This window comes from Rhodamnia argentea, chromosome 8 (assembly GCF_020921035.1).
Source record: "Rhodamnia argentea isolate NSW1041297 chromosome 8, ASM2092103v1, whole genome shotgun sequence".
Classification (NCBI taxonomy): domain Eukaryota; kingdom Viridiplantae; phylum Streptophyta; class Magnoliopsida; order Myrtales; family Myrtaceae; genus Rhodamnia; species Rhodamnia argentea.
In genome coordinates, this window is record NC_063157.1 from 11,598,338 (window position 1) to 11,613,930 (window position 15,593).

General features: G+C 41.8%; 2 protein-coding genes, 1 long non-coding RNA gene and 1 pseudogene across 3 annotated transcripts; 3 read left to right on the forward strand and 1 right to left on the reverse strand.

Moving 5' to 3' along the window:
• Positions 1 to 948: 948 nt before the first annotated feature.
• LOC115745386 lies at positions 949 to 7,969 on the forward strand (annotated as a pseudogene).
• On the forward strand, positions 4,779 to 6,211 carry LOC125316358 (uncharacterized mitochondrial protein AtMg00810-like). The gene is made up of 2 exons (XM_048284525.1): positions 4,779 to 5,789; positions 6,004 to 6,211. Exons 1-2 carry the CDS (start codon positions 5,382 to 5,384, stop codon positions 6,040 to 6,042), a joined length of 447 nt encoding a protein of 148 aa, XP_048140482.1. The 5' UTR covers positions 4,779 to 5,381; the 3' UTR covers positions 6,043 to 6,211.
• A 3,763-nt stretch (positions 7,970 to 11,732) lies between the features above and the next one.
• Positions 11,733 to 15,133, forward strand: LOC115745418 (protein DETOXIFICATION 14-like). Its single transcript, XM_030680948.2, has 8 exons — positions 11,733 to 12,056; positions 12,740 to 12,993; positions 13,074 to 13,618; positions 13,720 to 13,806; positions 13,886 to 13,942; positions 14,047 to 14,285; positions 14,457 to 14,662; positions 14,889 to 15,133. The coding sequence occupies exons 2-8, from the start codon at positions 12,763 to 12,765 to the stop codon at positions 14,970 to 14,972; spliced, it is 1,449 nt and encodes a 482-aa protein (XP_030536808.1). The 5' UTR covers positions 11,733 to 12,056; positions 12,740 to 12,762; the 3' UTR covers positions 14,973 to 15,133.
• LOC125316362 lies at positions 14,557 to 15,133 on the reverse strand. Its single transcript, XR_007199601.1, has 3 exons — positions 15,050 to 15,133; positions 14,737 to 14,964; positions 14,557 to 14,685 (listed from the first exon to the last, which is right to left on the reverse strand). It is a non-coding gene; the product is annotated as an uncharacterized LOC125316362 (long non-coding RNA).
• Positions 15,134 to 15,593: the final 460 nt, after the last annotated feature.

Consider the following 15,593-nt stretch of genomic DNA (forward strand, 5'->3'; position numbering starts at 1 on the left):
TTCATGTGTCTCTTGAAGTTTTTATATTTTATATATTTTTTAATTTCTGATTTTTTAATTTGTAATTTTTCATTTTCCTTTTTTCTTTCTTTCTTTTACATAACGATTTAAAAGTCAAGTGGCCGACCGCCCGATGCTCGCCCACCACCCGTCGGTCGCTCGTCGCGCCCACCGGTCGCCGATCGATGGCCTCGTGGGGTATGAGTTGTCAATCTAGTCATAAAACAATAAATATTCACAAGATATAAATTTTTTAAATTAGATTAAATATGAGAGTGTTTTAGCAATATGGGTTGGGTATGGATCATTATATTAATATTGCATGGAAATGGGTCAAAACCGATTAAATAGATCAATATGGGTCGGATCATTTTCGACCCGACCCATGCCACCCCGTTTGACATATCTACCATGAAATAGCTATCGATATTCAAAACTAACCACATAAACCTTTCGCGCACTTCATGGTTTCTTTTTAATTTCTCTGATAATTTCCATCTCTCGGGTTAGATTTTGAGTTACGTAGCTTCTCCGTTATTTCACAGCATGCACGCCCTCACTTTCCCTCCCTTGCGATTATTCCTTACAAGATCCGTTTGGACAATTTGTCATTTCGAGTCAATCCTTTCCTTCACTTATTACATGAAATCCCATCGATTTGGATTTGAATTTGGCTGACGCCAAAAAAGTCCTCTTCATTCAAATAAAATAATGCATTAAGTTGTTTTTCTTTTACTTTTGAAGGATATAGTTTGGTAATTTGAACGTTGTTTCTGTCCCAACACAAGTTGCCTCTTCATGTGTGCACTGACCATGTTGATCAACTAATCTTTCCGGAGGAGACGATGATTAGTCAGCAGACGCAACTTGGAGACAAACTCAAGAACAACGTAGTAATTGCAAATTGCCTCTTCACTCATCCTTCATTTAAACTGTTGCATCCAGTCCTGAAACCTGCCGGAAGAGCCATGGAAGTGTTGCAGGAGAGCGAGCGCATAAGATGGGGGATAACGAGAGATCTCTATGCGAAAAAACTGAAGAAGGCCGCTCACATAGCAGCTCTGATGGTGGCGGTTTCGGTGTTGCAGTATCTCTTGCGAGTCGTGCCGTTGGTCGTGGTCGGACACCGTGGCCAACTCTCGCTCTCCAGTATTGCCATCGCCACTTCTCTGGCCAATGTCACTGGGTTCAGCCTCCTTGTAAGCCAATGCCATTGCTTAATAACTTGGTCACACTCTTAAACAACAGAAACCTAAGTCATATCGGGTATTCCTAGCAGTCAGGATTAGCTAGTGGACTCGAAACTCTATGCGGGCAAGCTTATGGCACTGGGCAATTCCAGAAACTCGGAGTTTATTTTTTCAGCGCCACCTTGTCTCTAATTCTCGTTTGTCTTCCGGTTTGCATTCTTTGGATTTTCAGAGACAAGATCCTGGAACGAATGGGCCAAGATCCTGAAGTCTCGCTCGAAGCCCGTAAATACTTGATGTGTCTCATCCCTGCACTGTTCGGGGGCGTGATCCTCAAGCCCCTCATTCGGTTTCTCCAAACTCAAAGCGTGATATTACCCATGCTCTTCTGCTCCTTCTTGATCCTTTGTTTCCACATACCCCTTTGCTGGGTTCTTGTGTATAAATTGGAACTAGGATGCACAGGCGCCGCCTTGGCCTTCGGCATATCGACTGGGTTGAATGCAATCCTGCTCGGGTTCCACGTAGTGTTCTCTTCAGCATGTGAGAGAACCCGTGCATGGTTCACTAAGAACGCCTATCATGGAATCCTCGAGTTCTTCCAATAAGGAGTTCCTTCTGCTTTAATGACATGGTCAGTCTCTCTAGTCCCAAAAAAGAGAAACTTTCTAGCTGTTTCATCCTCTCTTCATTTGTTTCTTAATGCCCATGCTTGCAGCCTAAAATGGTGGTCCTGCGAGCTGCTCACATTGTCATTGGGCCTTTTATCGAATCCAAAGCTCGAGACATCGGTTCTCTCCATATGGTATGGCATAAAACAGTTCAGCAATCCTTTTTACACAAATCGGCAATCCTTTTCTGACTGTTATAATGCTAATGGTTCAGTCTTACGATCTCTACATTGCACTTTGTTATAAAATTGCTTCAGTGCTGCACGTGTTCTTTGAATACGTTTCTCTTTTCTTTAGTTTGTTTCAGTTAATAAAATCACATTGTCCTAGTCTTTAGGAAGTAGTTAGATATGTTGTTGGGATTTTGATCCATGATTCTCTCACTTTTAGTTTGTTTAGACTTTAAATTTGAGAATGAGAAATCAAATAGAAGAAGATTTCCTTGTTGGCAGCACATACGTATCTTCCTATTCTTCTTCAGTACCAAAAACACTTCTTCAATCCTCTGTTTTTATCTTTAAACACTAACAAATTGGTATCAGAGCTCTCTTCTTAAGGGATCTGTGTGTGAGTTTGACGCATCATGGAAGCCGAATCCAGTTTCTCATCAATTGCTCAGCCGGTGTTTGACGAAGACAACTACCAGATTTGGGCAGTACGCATGGAGACATACTTGGATGCTTTGGATCTTTGGGAAGCAGTGGAAGAAGACTATGAAATTCCTGTTCTTCCTAACAATCCCACCATGGCGCAGATCAAAGCACAGAAGGAGAAGAAGACGAAGAAATCAAAGGCAAAGGCCTGCTTGTTTGCTGCAGTCTCATCCAACATCTTCACTCGTATCATGTATCTAAAGTCAGCAAAGGAGATATGGGATTATCTCAAGACTGAATACGAAGGAGATGAAAGGATCCGAGGGATGCAAGTGTTGAATCTGGTACGTGACTTTGAGTTGCAGAAGATGAAAAAGACTGAATCCATCAAAGAGTATTCTGACAGGTTGCTTAGCATTCCAAGCCGAGTCAGACTACTCGGCTCTTCTCTGCCAGAATCAAGGATTGTTGAAAAAATCCTTGTAACGATGCCTGAAAAATTTGAGGCCACAATTACATCCTTAGAAAACACTAAGGATATGTCAAAAATCACTCTGGCAAAACTGTTGAATGCTTTATAAGCGCAAGAGCAAAGAAGAGCTATGAGGCAGGAAGGTGAAATTGAAGGAGCCTTACCTACAAAACATCATGAAGCTGACAAAAACAAGAAGAAAAAGAAGAAAAGCCAAGAGGGAAATTCAGTTTTTCCTACTTCGAGTAGCAACAAAAGCAGAAATGGAAATTTTAAGGGTAAATACCCTCATTGCCATCACTGTGGGAAGAAAGGTCACCCTCCATTCAAATGTTGGAGGAGACCTGACGCCAAATGTTCCAAATGCAATCAGCTCGGACACAAGGTAGTGATATGCAGGAATAAAAATCAAGTGCAGGAAGAAGATGCTCAAGTTACAGACCAAGAAGAGGAAGATAAACTGTTTGTAGCCACTTGCTTCTCAAGCAGAGAATCAAATGTGAGTTGGCTGATAGATAGTGGTTGCACAAACCACATGACTCACCATCGAAGTCTTTTCAAAGAATTGAAGCCCACGGCAATCACAAAGGTCAAAATAGGAAATGGTGACTATATTCCGGTGAAGGGAAGGGGAACCATTGCTATCTCAACAAATTCAGGTACAAAGTCAATTTCAGATGTTCTCTTTGTACCTGATATCGACCAAAATTTGTTGAGTGTTGGTCAGCTCATTGAAAAAGGATTCAAGGTGTTCTTTGAAGATAAACTTTGCCTCATTCAAGATGCAAATGGAAATGAAATCGTCAAAGAAAAAATGAGATGCAAGAGCTTCTCATTTGAACCAACCAAGGAGGTACAAGCTGCTTATTCCACAGAGGAGAATGTGACTGAGACCTGGCACAAGAGACTAGGCCATTGTCACCTTTCAAGAATGTTGCTGATGAAGAAAAAGGAGCTGTCAAATGGTTTACCTGTCTTTGCAGACCATTTACCGAATTGTCATGCCTGTCAATTCGGTAAACAAAATAGAAATCCATTTCCTAAATCAACTTGGAGAGCCTCTCACAAGTTGCAATTAATCCACACAGATGTTGCTGGTCCTCAAAGAACTCAATCACTCGCAGGTAGTCGGTACTACGTTATTTTCATAGATAATTTCAGTAGAATGTGTTGGATTTTTTTCATGAAGAATAAATCAGAAGTGGCTGGCACGTTCTGGAAGTTCAAGAAAATGGTGGAGAAGCAGAGTGGTAGCAACATTCAATGCATTAGGTCTGACAATGGAAGGGAGTATACTTCAGAGCAGTTCTGTATGTTCTGTGAAGAATCATGCATCGAGCACCAACTTACCGCTCCCTACACTCCACAGCAGAATGGAGTCAGTTAGCGGAGAAACAGATACATAATGGAAATGACTCGATGCATGCTTCATGAAAAGGAGCTACCAAAGAATTTCTGGGCTGAGGCAGCAAGTATTGCGGTTTTCTTGCAGAACAGATTGCCTACCAAGGCATTAGAGGACAAAACTCCATTCGAGGCATGGTATGGCTATAAACCTTCACTCAATTTCCTTAGAGTGTTCGGTTGTATGTGTTTCTCTCACATTCCACAGGTCAAGCGTGATAAACTTGACAAGAAGTCAAAACCGGGCATCTTCGTGGGTTACAGTTCTTCCTCCAAGGCCTACAAGGTGTATCAACCTCAAACGAGGGAGATAATTGTCGGTAGAGATGTGTTCTTTAATGAAGATGAGAAGTGGAATTGGAAACAGACACAAGAAGCATCCACGAGCAAGCAGAAATCAAGTCTTCCCTTCCAAACAATAGAAGAGAAAGCAACAGAACTATGGCAAGAAGAGTTGGAAGATGATCCACCAATCCATGGAACAAGATTGCTCTCCGATATCTATCAGAGATGCAATGTGGCCATTTGTGAACCTGCAGGGTATGAAGAAGTTATTAAAGACCAGAACTGGAAGTAGGCAATGGAAGAGGAGTTGTCAATGATAAGAAAAAACAAGACTTGGGAGCTTGTTGACAAACCGAAGGATAGAAAGGTTATTGGAGTAAAGTGAGTGTTCAGAACCAAGTTAAATGCAGATGGTTCAATCAACAAGTACAAGGCTAGACTTGTAGTTAAGGGGTATGCACAGATTTTTGGTGTTGATTATTCAGACACCTTTGCACCTGTGGCTAGATTGGACACCATAAGACTCTTGTTAGCAATTGTAGCTCAAAAGGGTTGGAAGGTGTTTCAACTAGATGTAAAATCTGCATTCTTGAATGGTATTTTGCAGGAGGAGATCTATGTTGAATAGCCCGAGGGATTCGTGGAAAAAGGTGAAGAGGAGAAGGTCTACTTGCTCAAGAAGGCTCTATACGGCTTGAAACAAGCACCTAGAGCATGGTATAGCAAAATAGATGAGCATCTCTCAAGCCTCGGATTCGAAAAAAGCATGTCAGAGGCTACTCTTTATATGAAACATAAGGGAGATGATCTGCTCATAGTCTCTCTTTATGTTGATGATCTCTTAATCACAAGTGGTAATGCCAAGCTTGTTGAAGAGTTCAAAAGAGAAATGATGCAGATATTTGAAATGACAGACCTTGGAGTAATGACATACTTTTTGGGAATGGAGATTAAGCAGTTGGAAGATGAAGTTTTCATCTGTCAAAAGAAGTATGCCAAGGAAATTCTCAAGAAGTTTCATATGGAGGATTGCAAGGCAATGGCCACTCCAATGAATCAAAAGGAGAGCTTGAGCAAAGAGGACGGGACTGACAGAGTTGAAGAGGATTACTTTCGAAGTCTGATTGGTTGTCTAATGTACCTCACAACATCAAGACCAGACATTTTATTTTCTGTAAGTCTCTTATCTCGTTTTATGCATTGTGCTACTGAAATGCACTTAAGAGTAGTAAAAAGAGTGGTGAGATACATTAAAGGAACAATTGAATTTGGTGTGAAGTTTAAGAAAAGCCAAGATTTCAAGCTGTTGGGATTTTCTGACAGTGATTGGGGAGGTTCTGTGGATGATATGAAAAGTACCTCTGGTTATTGTTTTAGTCTTGGTTCAGGAATTTTCTCATGGTGCTCTAAGAAGCAGGAAGTTGTAGCACAGTCCACAACAGAAGCTGAGTTCATAGCAGCCATAGTAGCAGTTAATTAGGCAATTTGGCTAAGAAAAATTTTATGTGATTTGCACTTGAAGCAGTGGAACAACACGAAAATTCTTGTTGATAATCAGGCAGCAATTGCAATTTCTCACAATCCAGTCTTTCATGGGAAGACTAAGCATTTCAAAATCGAGTTTTTCTTTCTAAGGGAAGTGCAGAAAGAATGCGAAATTGCACTTGTTTATTGCAAATCAGAAAATCAGTTGGCAGATATTTTCACGAAGCCATTGCCTGTAAGCAAATTTGAAGATCTAAGGGAGAAGCTCGGGATTTGCAGCACCTAAAGCAAGGAGGAGTGTTATAAAATTGCTTCAGTGCTGCAAGTGTTCTTTGAATACGTTTCTTTTTTCTTTAGTTTGTTTCAGTTAATAAAATCACATTGTCCTAGTCTTTAGGAAGTAGTTAGATATGTTGTTGGGATTTTGATCCATGATTCTCTCACTTTCAGTTTGTTTAGACTTTAAATTTGAGATTGAGAAATCAAATAGAAGAAGATTTCCTTGTTGGCTGCACATACGTATCTTCCTTTTCTTCTTCAGTACCAAAAACACTTCTTCAATCCTCTGTTTTTATCTTTAAACACTAACACACTTCACTGTGCCATACGATTTTGGAGCCGCGGCAAGGTAAAACTCGCGATTTTTTCACTCCCCAGTGAGGTGCGGTCACAAGAATGCAATGCAAGTTATGTTTCAAGTTCTGAAAGGACATGGGTTTTTCAAGTTTTCGCAATGCTCGGGTCTCAAACGAACTCGGAGCGGGGAACCCCAACCAGGCTAGGTTGGTAGTTCTGGTAATATTGTCTCTCACTATTATTGAAGCGGTCATCGTGGGAATTGTGCTCTTCCGCTGCCGTTATGTCCTGGGATATGCTTTCAGCAATGAGATGCAAGTGGTGCATTACATTGGAGTCATGACTTCTCTGATTTGTCTCTCCATCTTCATGGACAGTACACAAGCAGTCTTATAAGGTCAGCTCTTACACTTCTGCTTAAAGTTTATGAAATCGTACTCGTTACGTCTTGAGACATTCTCTCTGGAATTTGTCCTCGTCAAATGTGGTTTGGCCCTTGCTAGATATTAAGAACTTCAGTAATTTGACCACCAGTTGAAATGATTTCATCATGTCCAATGAATCAGGAGTAGCCAGGGGAAGTGGATGGCAATGCATAGGAGCATACGTAAATATCAAGGCGTTCTATTTGATAGGACTCCCAATAGGACTGATTCTCGATTTTGTCCTGCCTCTACAAGCCAAGGGGCTTTGGATCGGTGTTGTGTCCGGAACTGCCGTGCACTCCTTTCTCTCATTACTGGAGCCACAAATTGGCAAAAGCAGGTGCTTGTTCAAAAAGCTCTTCTGTAGATGGCACGTAGTTAGACTGTGAAGTTCGCACATCTATATGACATTTAAACGAAAAACGCCTTCCACCTTTAACAAAACCTTCTGAGCAGCCCTTTTAGGAATGGCCTACCTGAATCCGGCCGTGGATCATGAAGTCTCCCAATCTAAAGTTCAAGTGGGAAGTATAAATTCCGCAGCTACATAAGTTTAATATGTCCTCGTTTAACTTATGTTGCAGGTGAACGAGACCAGGAAGAGGATATTTACACAAAATCCTCACCAAGAGCAATGTGACCCAGAGGATAGGGTTATATCTGCATGACAAAATGCGAATTTCGCTTGTTGCTTTTCCCATCATTTGTTAATAGGAAATATTAGTGCTGTTCATTACTTTTAGCGGAACGCGTACAGTTGGTGTAACTTTTGAGTTGATTCCCAGTGTATGTGCAATAGTACCGTGGATGGTTTTGGCCTACTTGTACAGCTGTGAGTACTGTATCTACTTGATTCAGATTGTGTCCTCATACGTACGAGTGCATGATCAATGGATGGATTGATCAGAAAGTCGGTTTGCAAGAGCAGGGGAAGGATTAGATTAGGGTCATGAATGCATGGGGCAAACTAACACATGCAATGCTATCCTAATTTCATGGAGTTTACATTGGGAAAGGAAAGATCGCGAAGTATTTAAACTACCAAAAGAGACCGCACCCCATGATCCTCGCTCATGAATTGTAGAATACAATGGTCCATAGTTCTTGAAATTGGAGGAGGGTTTTGATTAGAAACAAGACCTAACGAGAGATCCATGCATAGATGGAAGACCAGGACGACTGTAACATGAACTTTTCGTTTCCATATTTCGAAAGAAGATGAACATAGCCATGGAGGACAAGATGGCTTATTAATGACATATCAAAATATGAGGCAAGGCTCTTTTGGGCCATCCTACACAGTTTTGAGTTCTTTCTCCCTCACACCCTCCTCCTCCATATGCATCATACCATATAGAAATGGTGCCTAGACCATCAAGATTTTGCGAGAAAAGGGCAGCATTGCAATCCTCAGTGAGCTCAAGATCGAGAAGATGCCGACTTTGGAGATAGGGAAAGAGACCCTGAGGAAGATGAATCTAAGGCAGACCCCTGCTGGTCAGATGGATCTAATGGTCGAAGCTGTGAAGATCGCAGAGGAGGATGAGGATGTTGTAAGGGCTTTACTAGAGGCCAAAATGAAAAAGGATTGAGGGTGAGATTAGCAGAAAGCGAAAACAGAAAGGAGCCATTAGTTGTGCAGAAGCAAACTCCGGGGAAGAGAATTTGATTGTTTTGAAGTTTGAAGGCCTAGCGACTCTCCATTATTGGTTTTTCTTCTGTTTTCAATCTTTTCTGTTGACTGACCACATTACATGAACTAGTGAATGACCTTGAGGATGGTCTTTCGCCTCTCCTTACTATTTTTGTTGCTTTATGATTATTACAATGGGTCAGACATAAGTCAACAATAAGCATTCATTATTTCTGAACAAGTTAGTCAAATATAAATAATATGATGGGCGCTGAGTTTTTTTCGTAACTTCTGGGGGAAAGAAAAAAAAAATTATAGTACTTCGAACATTATTTTTGTCCCAAAAACAAGCTCCCCAAAGGTCTTGTCATACGTTCACTGACCATGTTGATCAACTAATCTTTGAGGAGACGATAATTAGCCAAACGCAACTTGGAGACAAACTCAAGAATATGTAGTAATTGCAAAATGTTGCATCCAGGAGCAGTCCTAAAACTGACCCAAAGAACCAGGGAAGAGGTGTCCGACAGCGAGCAAATGAGATGACAATTAACAAGAGAAGAATACGCGTAAGAACTAAAGAAGGCCACTTGCCTAGCAGCTCCAATGGTGGCAGCTTCAGTGTTGTGGTACCTCGTGCCAGCCATGTGCAGTCGAACACCTTGGCCAACTCTCATTATCCGGTGTTGCAATTGCCAGTTCTCTAGCCAATGTCACAGGCTTCAGTCTCTTTGTAAAGCCAATGTCATTGCTTAGGAACTTGGTCATGTTCTCAAGCAACAGAAATCTAAGTCATATGGGATGTTCCTAGCACCCAGGATTGGCTGGAGGACTCGAAACTCTATGCGGACAAAAGCTTATGGCGCGGGACAATTCCAGCAACTCAGAGTTTATTTTTTCAGCGCCCCCATATCTCTCATTTTCAATTGTCCTCCAGTATGCATCCTCTGGATTTTCACGGACAAGTTCCTGGAATGAATGGGCCAAGATCCTGTAATCTTGCTTGAAGCCCGAAAATACTTGATGTTGCTCATCCGTGCTGCTTGGGGCGTGACTGTCAAGCCGCTTGTTCGGTTTCTCCAAACTCAAAGCAAAGCCTGATACTACCAATGCTCCTCAGCTCCTTCTTGGTCCTTTGTTTCCACATACCTCTTTGCTGTAATCTTGTGTACAAATTGGATCTAGGCAGCATGGGCGCGGCCTTTGCCTTTGGCATCTCAGCTTAATGAGATGCTGCTCGGGTTCTATGTCGTGTTCTCTTCAGCATGCCAGGGGACATGGAATCCTCGAGTTCTTCGGATACGGATTTCCTTATGCTGCGATGATCTGGTCAAACTCTGTGGTTTTAGGAAATTGACTTCTTTAAGAAAGATTCTATAAATGTCAGAAATTTATGTAGAATGTCCAAAAATAAAAAGTAATCACAAGTTTCACACTAAGAATCATTCTTGCTAATGTTGCGAAAGATATTGGACTGTGGCCGAGAAGCAAGAAGAGATGAGAACAGTAACGAAAACATCGGACTAATAAAAAAAGGTCGATTACAATCTGATCTAACTAACGCTCTTTGTAGGAAAAGACCTTTATTTACTATAAATCTTCCTAATGATTCGCATTTCAAAGTTGACAAAAGATCTTGGTTCCTCTCTCTTATATTTGAGGGACCTTGACGGGCCCGAGTTTTCCTTGGGCTTTCAATCTTATCCTAGTCGGGCTTAGGTTAGGTTAGGGAGCTTGGTGGGCCAAGAAATTGGTCTTAATGGGCTTGGGTTGGGCTAAAAATCCTAAATGGGCTTTGCCGTAAAAACCAGGTTGTGCCGGTGGCATCGAGGACATGAAGTAGGCTGTCCTTAGTTTACAAGAGCCGAAGAAGTTTGGCATAAAAAAAATGAATGCAGAGCAACGGAATGACGACATATTTTTATTAGGAGTTTGATTCCAATTGATATCGACGAATGCGGATCCTTAACCTTAATGAAATGCATACATGATTCTTGATTTGTCGGTGCGGTGTCCAAGGTCCTAAAGCTACGGTATGTCTAGTTTCTAAATATGGAGGTTTGTTGACAGGATTAGGACCAGAAGGTCAAATTCTGCCGTTTAACTGAGAATTCGATTTTTAATCTTCACGAAATGTACGGATGTCCTATATGATATGAAACCTAAGTAGTAAACCTGCCAAACGGATGGATTGGATCGGGTTTGGATCGGACCATTATAGTCCGATCCAAATTGATTCATATAACCTATTAGAACACATTTATCGCAATGCAAGTTTCTCGACCCATACTCGACTCGATCTATATTGTTAAAACACTTTGATATTTAATTCAATACAGGAAATTTCGTTTCTTATAAATGTTTAAAAAATTACTAATTTTTATTTTTTTAAATCATTATTTATTTACTTTTTTAATAAAAATTTTCATTATGGACAAAAATTAATATCTAAACATTGTCGTGAACGATTAATTTTTTTTTTTTTTGGTCGTTCGTTCATTTTGTAAGCGATACAAGCGATTATATTTAAAAAAATAATTTCCAAATCGCCTATTTTTTTAGGAAACAAACGCACCCTTGAGAACGAGGAAAGCGGCTCTCATCAAAATTGCAATACATAAGAGTGAAATTGCCACTTCGATAAATGACGGCAGTCACGACTCCTCGGGAAAAAAATAAAATAAAAGAGAACCAGGAGGGACATATCCTAGGAACAATATGAAGTTCCTGCAGACAATGACTTGTCAAAGACAATCCTAGGTCCAGAAACGAACCCCGTCTGATATGTTCCTGCGGAATCTCGTACGCCGTGTTGTGCTCAAAGTGCTCATCCCTTTCATGCAACTTTGCTCCCATCCGACAGGCATACGGCAATTTGTTTACGATCCACGGTCCACCCGGCAAATGCGTGATCGTTCCGCCATGGAGGATATATACATCGCTCCTGCAATGTCAAGACATATTTCATCCGCGTCCTCCACTCTCCCTCTCTGCGCGATTCATTACAAGGTCCGTGTGGACGAGCCCTTTTATCATTCCCTTCTCACTTTTGGTGCCACAACATACAGGAATCCAAGCATTCATACGATCTGCGAGAGTTTCCGAGTTTTTTTCGTGTTCATGATGGGTTAGCCTTTGGTGCCGCGGTTGATGTAATCAGACAGAGTTGTCTTCATCCTAGGATTTGGTATTACGCCCATGTGGTGCAGCACAACAGAAGTCCCACGAGAGCTGTTTGAATGTCTGAAACTTCATGATTTGTGCAGTACGTCCAATTGAGATCGCTTGTTTTACTGAAGGCGTGATTGTTTGGAGCTGCAAGGTAATTCTCCTTGATTTAATTAATCAAGCAGTTTTGTAAGGCTAAACAACTGTGGGTTTACAAAATACCCTTAGTTTGTTCCCCAAAGAACGAATGATTTAGAAAACAATTCTCTAATTAATCGATGAGAAATGTTTTCATTATCGACAACATTTTGTAACTAAATATTTTCGTGGACGATGGAAATGCTTTTTGTTTATTCCTTTCTGTAAGTGATATAAGCAATCATTTTAAGACCAGAACTCATATTTGATTTTAAATTTGGCTGACGCTAAAAGACCCTCTTCTTTCAATTAAAATATCGGGGTCTGAGTCCTACTCTTTTTCCTATTTTGTATATGAGGACCTGAAATTATAACCGTAGATCTTTCCTCATCTCAAGGTGAAGATCCATCAACCTCATTAATACCAAAATTCCATAAAATGCACGTATGAATTTTGAATACTACTCCCCCGCCCCCTCCCCCCGGAATATTCTATATTACTCAAGAAAATCCTAGACTAATCAGGCTATTGTGTTTTAAAAACCTCCGATCCGTCACAAACTGACCAGGTTGATCAACTAAATCTTTCAGGAGGCAATGATTAGTGAAATGCAACTTCGAGACAAACTCAAGAATAGCGTAATAATTGCAGATTGCCTCTTCGCTCTTTCTTTTCTAAACTGTTGCATCCATGAGCAGTCCTAAAATTGACCCAAAGAGCCATGGAAGAGGTGCCGGAGAGCGAGCAGATGAAATGGGCATTAACGAGAGATGAATTCGTGCAAGAACTGAAGAAGGCCACTCGTATAGCAGCTCCAATGGTGGCAGTTACGGTGTTGCAGTACCTCGTGCAAGTTGTGTCGATGGTTGCTGTTGGACACCTTGGCCAGCTCTCGCTATCTAGCGTTGCCATCGCCACTTCTCTTGCCAATGTCACTGGCTTCAGTCTCCATGTAAGCCGATGCCTTTGCTAAGTAACTTGGTCAAATTCTTACACAACAGAAATCTCAGTAAAATCTGATATTCCTAGCAGACAGGATTGGCTGGCGGACTTGAAACTCTATGCGGGCAAGCTTATGGTGCGGGACAATACCAGAAACTCAGAGATTACCTTTACAGCGCCGTTATTTCTCTCATTCTAGTTTGTCTTCCAATTTGCATCCTCTGGATTTTCATGGACAAGTTCCTGGAACTAATGCACCAAGATCATGTAATCTCACAGGAAGCCAGAAAATATTTGATGTGGCTAATTCCTGCGCTGCTTGGGGGTGCAATCCTCAAGCCACTTGTTCGGTTTCTCCAAACTCAAAGCCTTATACTACCCATGCTCCTCACCTCCTTCTTGGTCCTCTGTTTCCACATACCCCTTTGCTGGATTCTTGTGTACAAACTGGAGTTAGGAAGCCCAGGCGCGGCCTTGGCCTGCAGCATATCGACTTGGTTGAATGTGACGCTGCTCGGGTTCTACATGGTGTTCTCTTCAGCATGTGAGAGAACCCGTGGGCACTTCACTAGGAATGCCTTCCTTGGAATCCCCGAGTTCTTCAGATTCGGAGTGCCTTCTGCTTTCATGATCTGGTCAGTCTCTCTAGTCCTAGAAATTCTAGTCCTGGAAAAAAGAAAAACTTTCTTGCTGTTTCGTCCTCTCTTCAACTTTTTCTTGATGCCCGTGGTTGCAGCCTAAAATGGTGGTCGTGCGAGCTGCTCACATTGTTATCGGGCCTTTCACCGAATCCAAAGCTGGAGACCTCGGTTCTCTCCATATGGTATGATATAGAACAGTTCAGCAATCATTCCCATATAAATCGCCAATCTATCTAACTGTCATAATGGTTATTGCTTCAGTTTTTCGATCTCTACATTGCACTTCACCATATCATATGGTTTTAGAGCTGCTGCCAGGTAAAACTAACGTTTCCCTCAATCCCCGGTAATGTGCTGTCAAAAGAATGTGATACAAGCATGTTGTAAGTGTTAAAAGGACATAATTTTTCGAGGTTTTGCAGTACTCGGGTCTCAAACGAGCTCGGAGCAGGGAACCCGAACCGGGCTAGAGTCGCAGTTCTGGCAATACTGTCACTTGCTAGTATTGAAGCAGTCATCATGGGAACCGCGCTCTTCTGCTGCCGTCATGTCCTGGGATATGCTTATAGCAACGAGAAGCAAGTGGTGCATTACATTGGAGTCATGACTCCTCTTGTTTGTCTCTCCATTTTCATGGACAGTTTGCAGGCAGTCCTATCTGGTCATCTCTTACACTTCTCTATTCCTTCCATTTACCTCCTCGACTCTACTTAAAAAGTTTGAGAAATCGAAATCGTACTCAGTCACTTGTGGTTCGGCTCTTACTACAGATTAGGAAGTTCAGTTTTTGTTACCACCAGTTAGAATGATTTGTTCATGTTCAATGAATCAGGAGTTGCCACGGGAACCGGATGGCAGCACATAGGAGCGTACATAAATCTCGGGGCGTTCTACTTGATAGGACTCCCGACCGGAGTGATTTCCGGCTTTGTCCTGCATCTACGAGCCAAGGGGCTTTGGATCGGTGTCGTATCCGGAACCGCCGTGCAATTGGCTCTCCTCTTTCTCGTTACTGGAGCCACAAACTGGCAGAAGCAGGTGCTTGCTCAAAAAAAGCTCCTCTGCCTCAGCAGATGCACGTTTTACCGAAAAAAAAAAAGAAAACCGCTTACACTTTGAACAGCACCTTTTGAGACGACCAGGCCAGAATCTGCGCGCGGATCCTAACGTCGCTCGTTCTAAAGATCAATCAGGAGGTCGAAATTGCACACCGACACGAGTTTAATGTGTTCTCGTTTAACATGTCGTGAACTGATCATTGCAGGCGAACAAAGTCCGGAACAGGATATTTGCGCAAAATTCTTACCAAGAGCAACGTGAACAGAGGACTAGGAGTATCTCTACATGACAAAATGCAAAATTTGCCTGTTGCTTTTCCCATCAATTGTCAAACAGGAGACAGTACTATGAATCAGATGCGCTTACTTTCGGCGGATTATGTGCGGTTGGTGCAATTTGAGTTGATTCCCAATACATGTGCAATGGTACCATGGATGGTGTCGTCATTACATGTGACACTACCTGTACACCTACATGAGTGCTAATTAAGACTGATGAGAGATCATGCGTTGCTGATTATAGTCCAACCGACCATAAACTTTGCCAATTGAGTTCAGCACCCGAGATACATCCAGAGATGACGTTGAAACAATCCCGTATAGTCCATGGACCGGCGATTGGCCAGAGACGGGAAGAGAGTTGACGGAATTTAAATGTAAGGACATTCGATTTTTCTTATGGAGATTGGAAGTTCCATTGCAAACTAACAATTATATTTGTACGAAATTTGAGTGAAATTGGAAAGACGTTCGCATTGTAGGTATGAAGATAGATAGTATGCAGTGATTGATGACACAATCTTGGGCCGGTCCGGCCCACCCCGATTTGTTCAGTTTTACATAGAAAATTTGATATTTTTCATTTTTTTTTAAACATGGACGGGCTAAGCAAGGACCCCTTGGCTCGACAA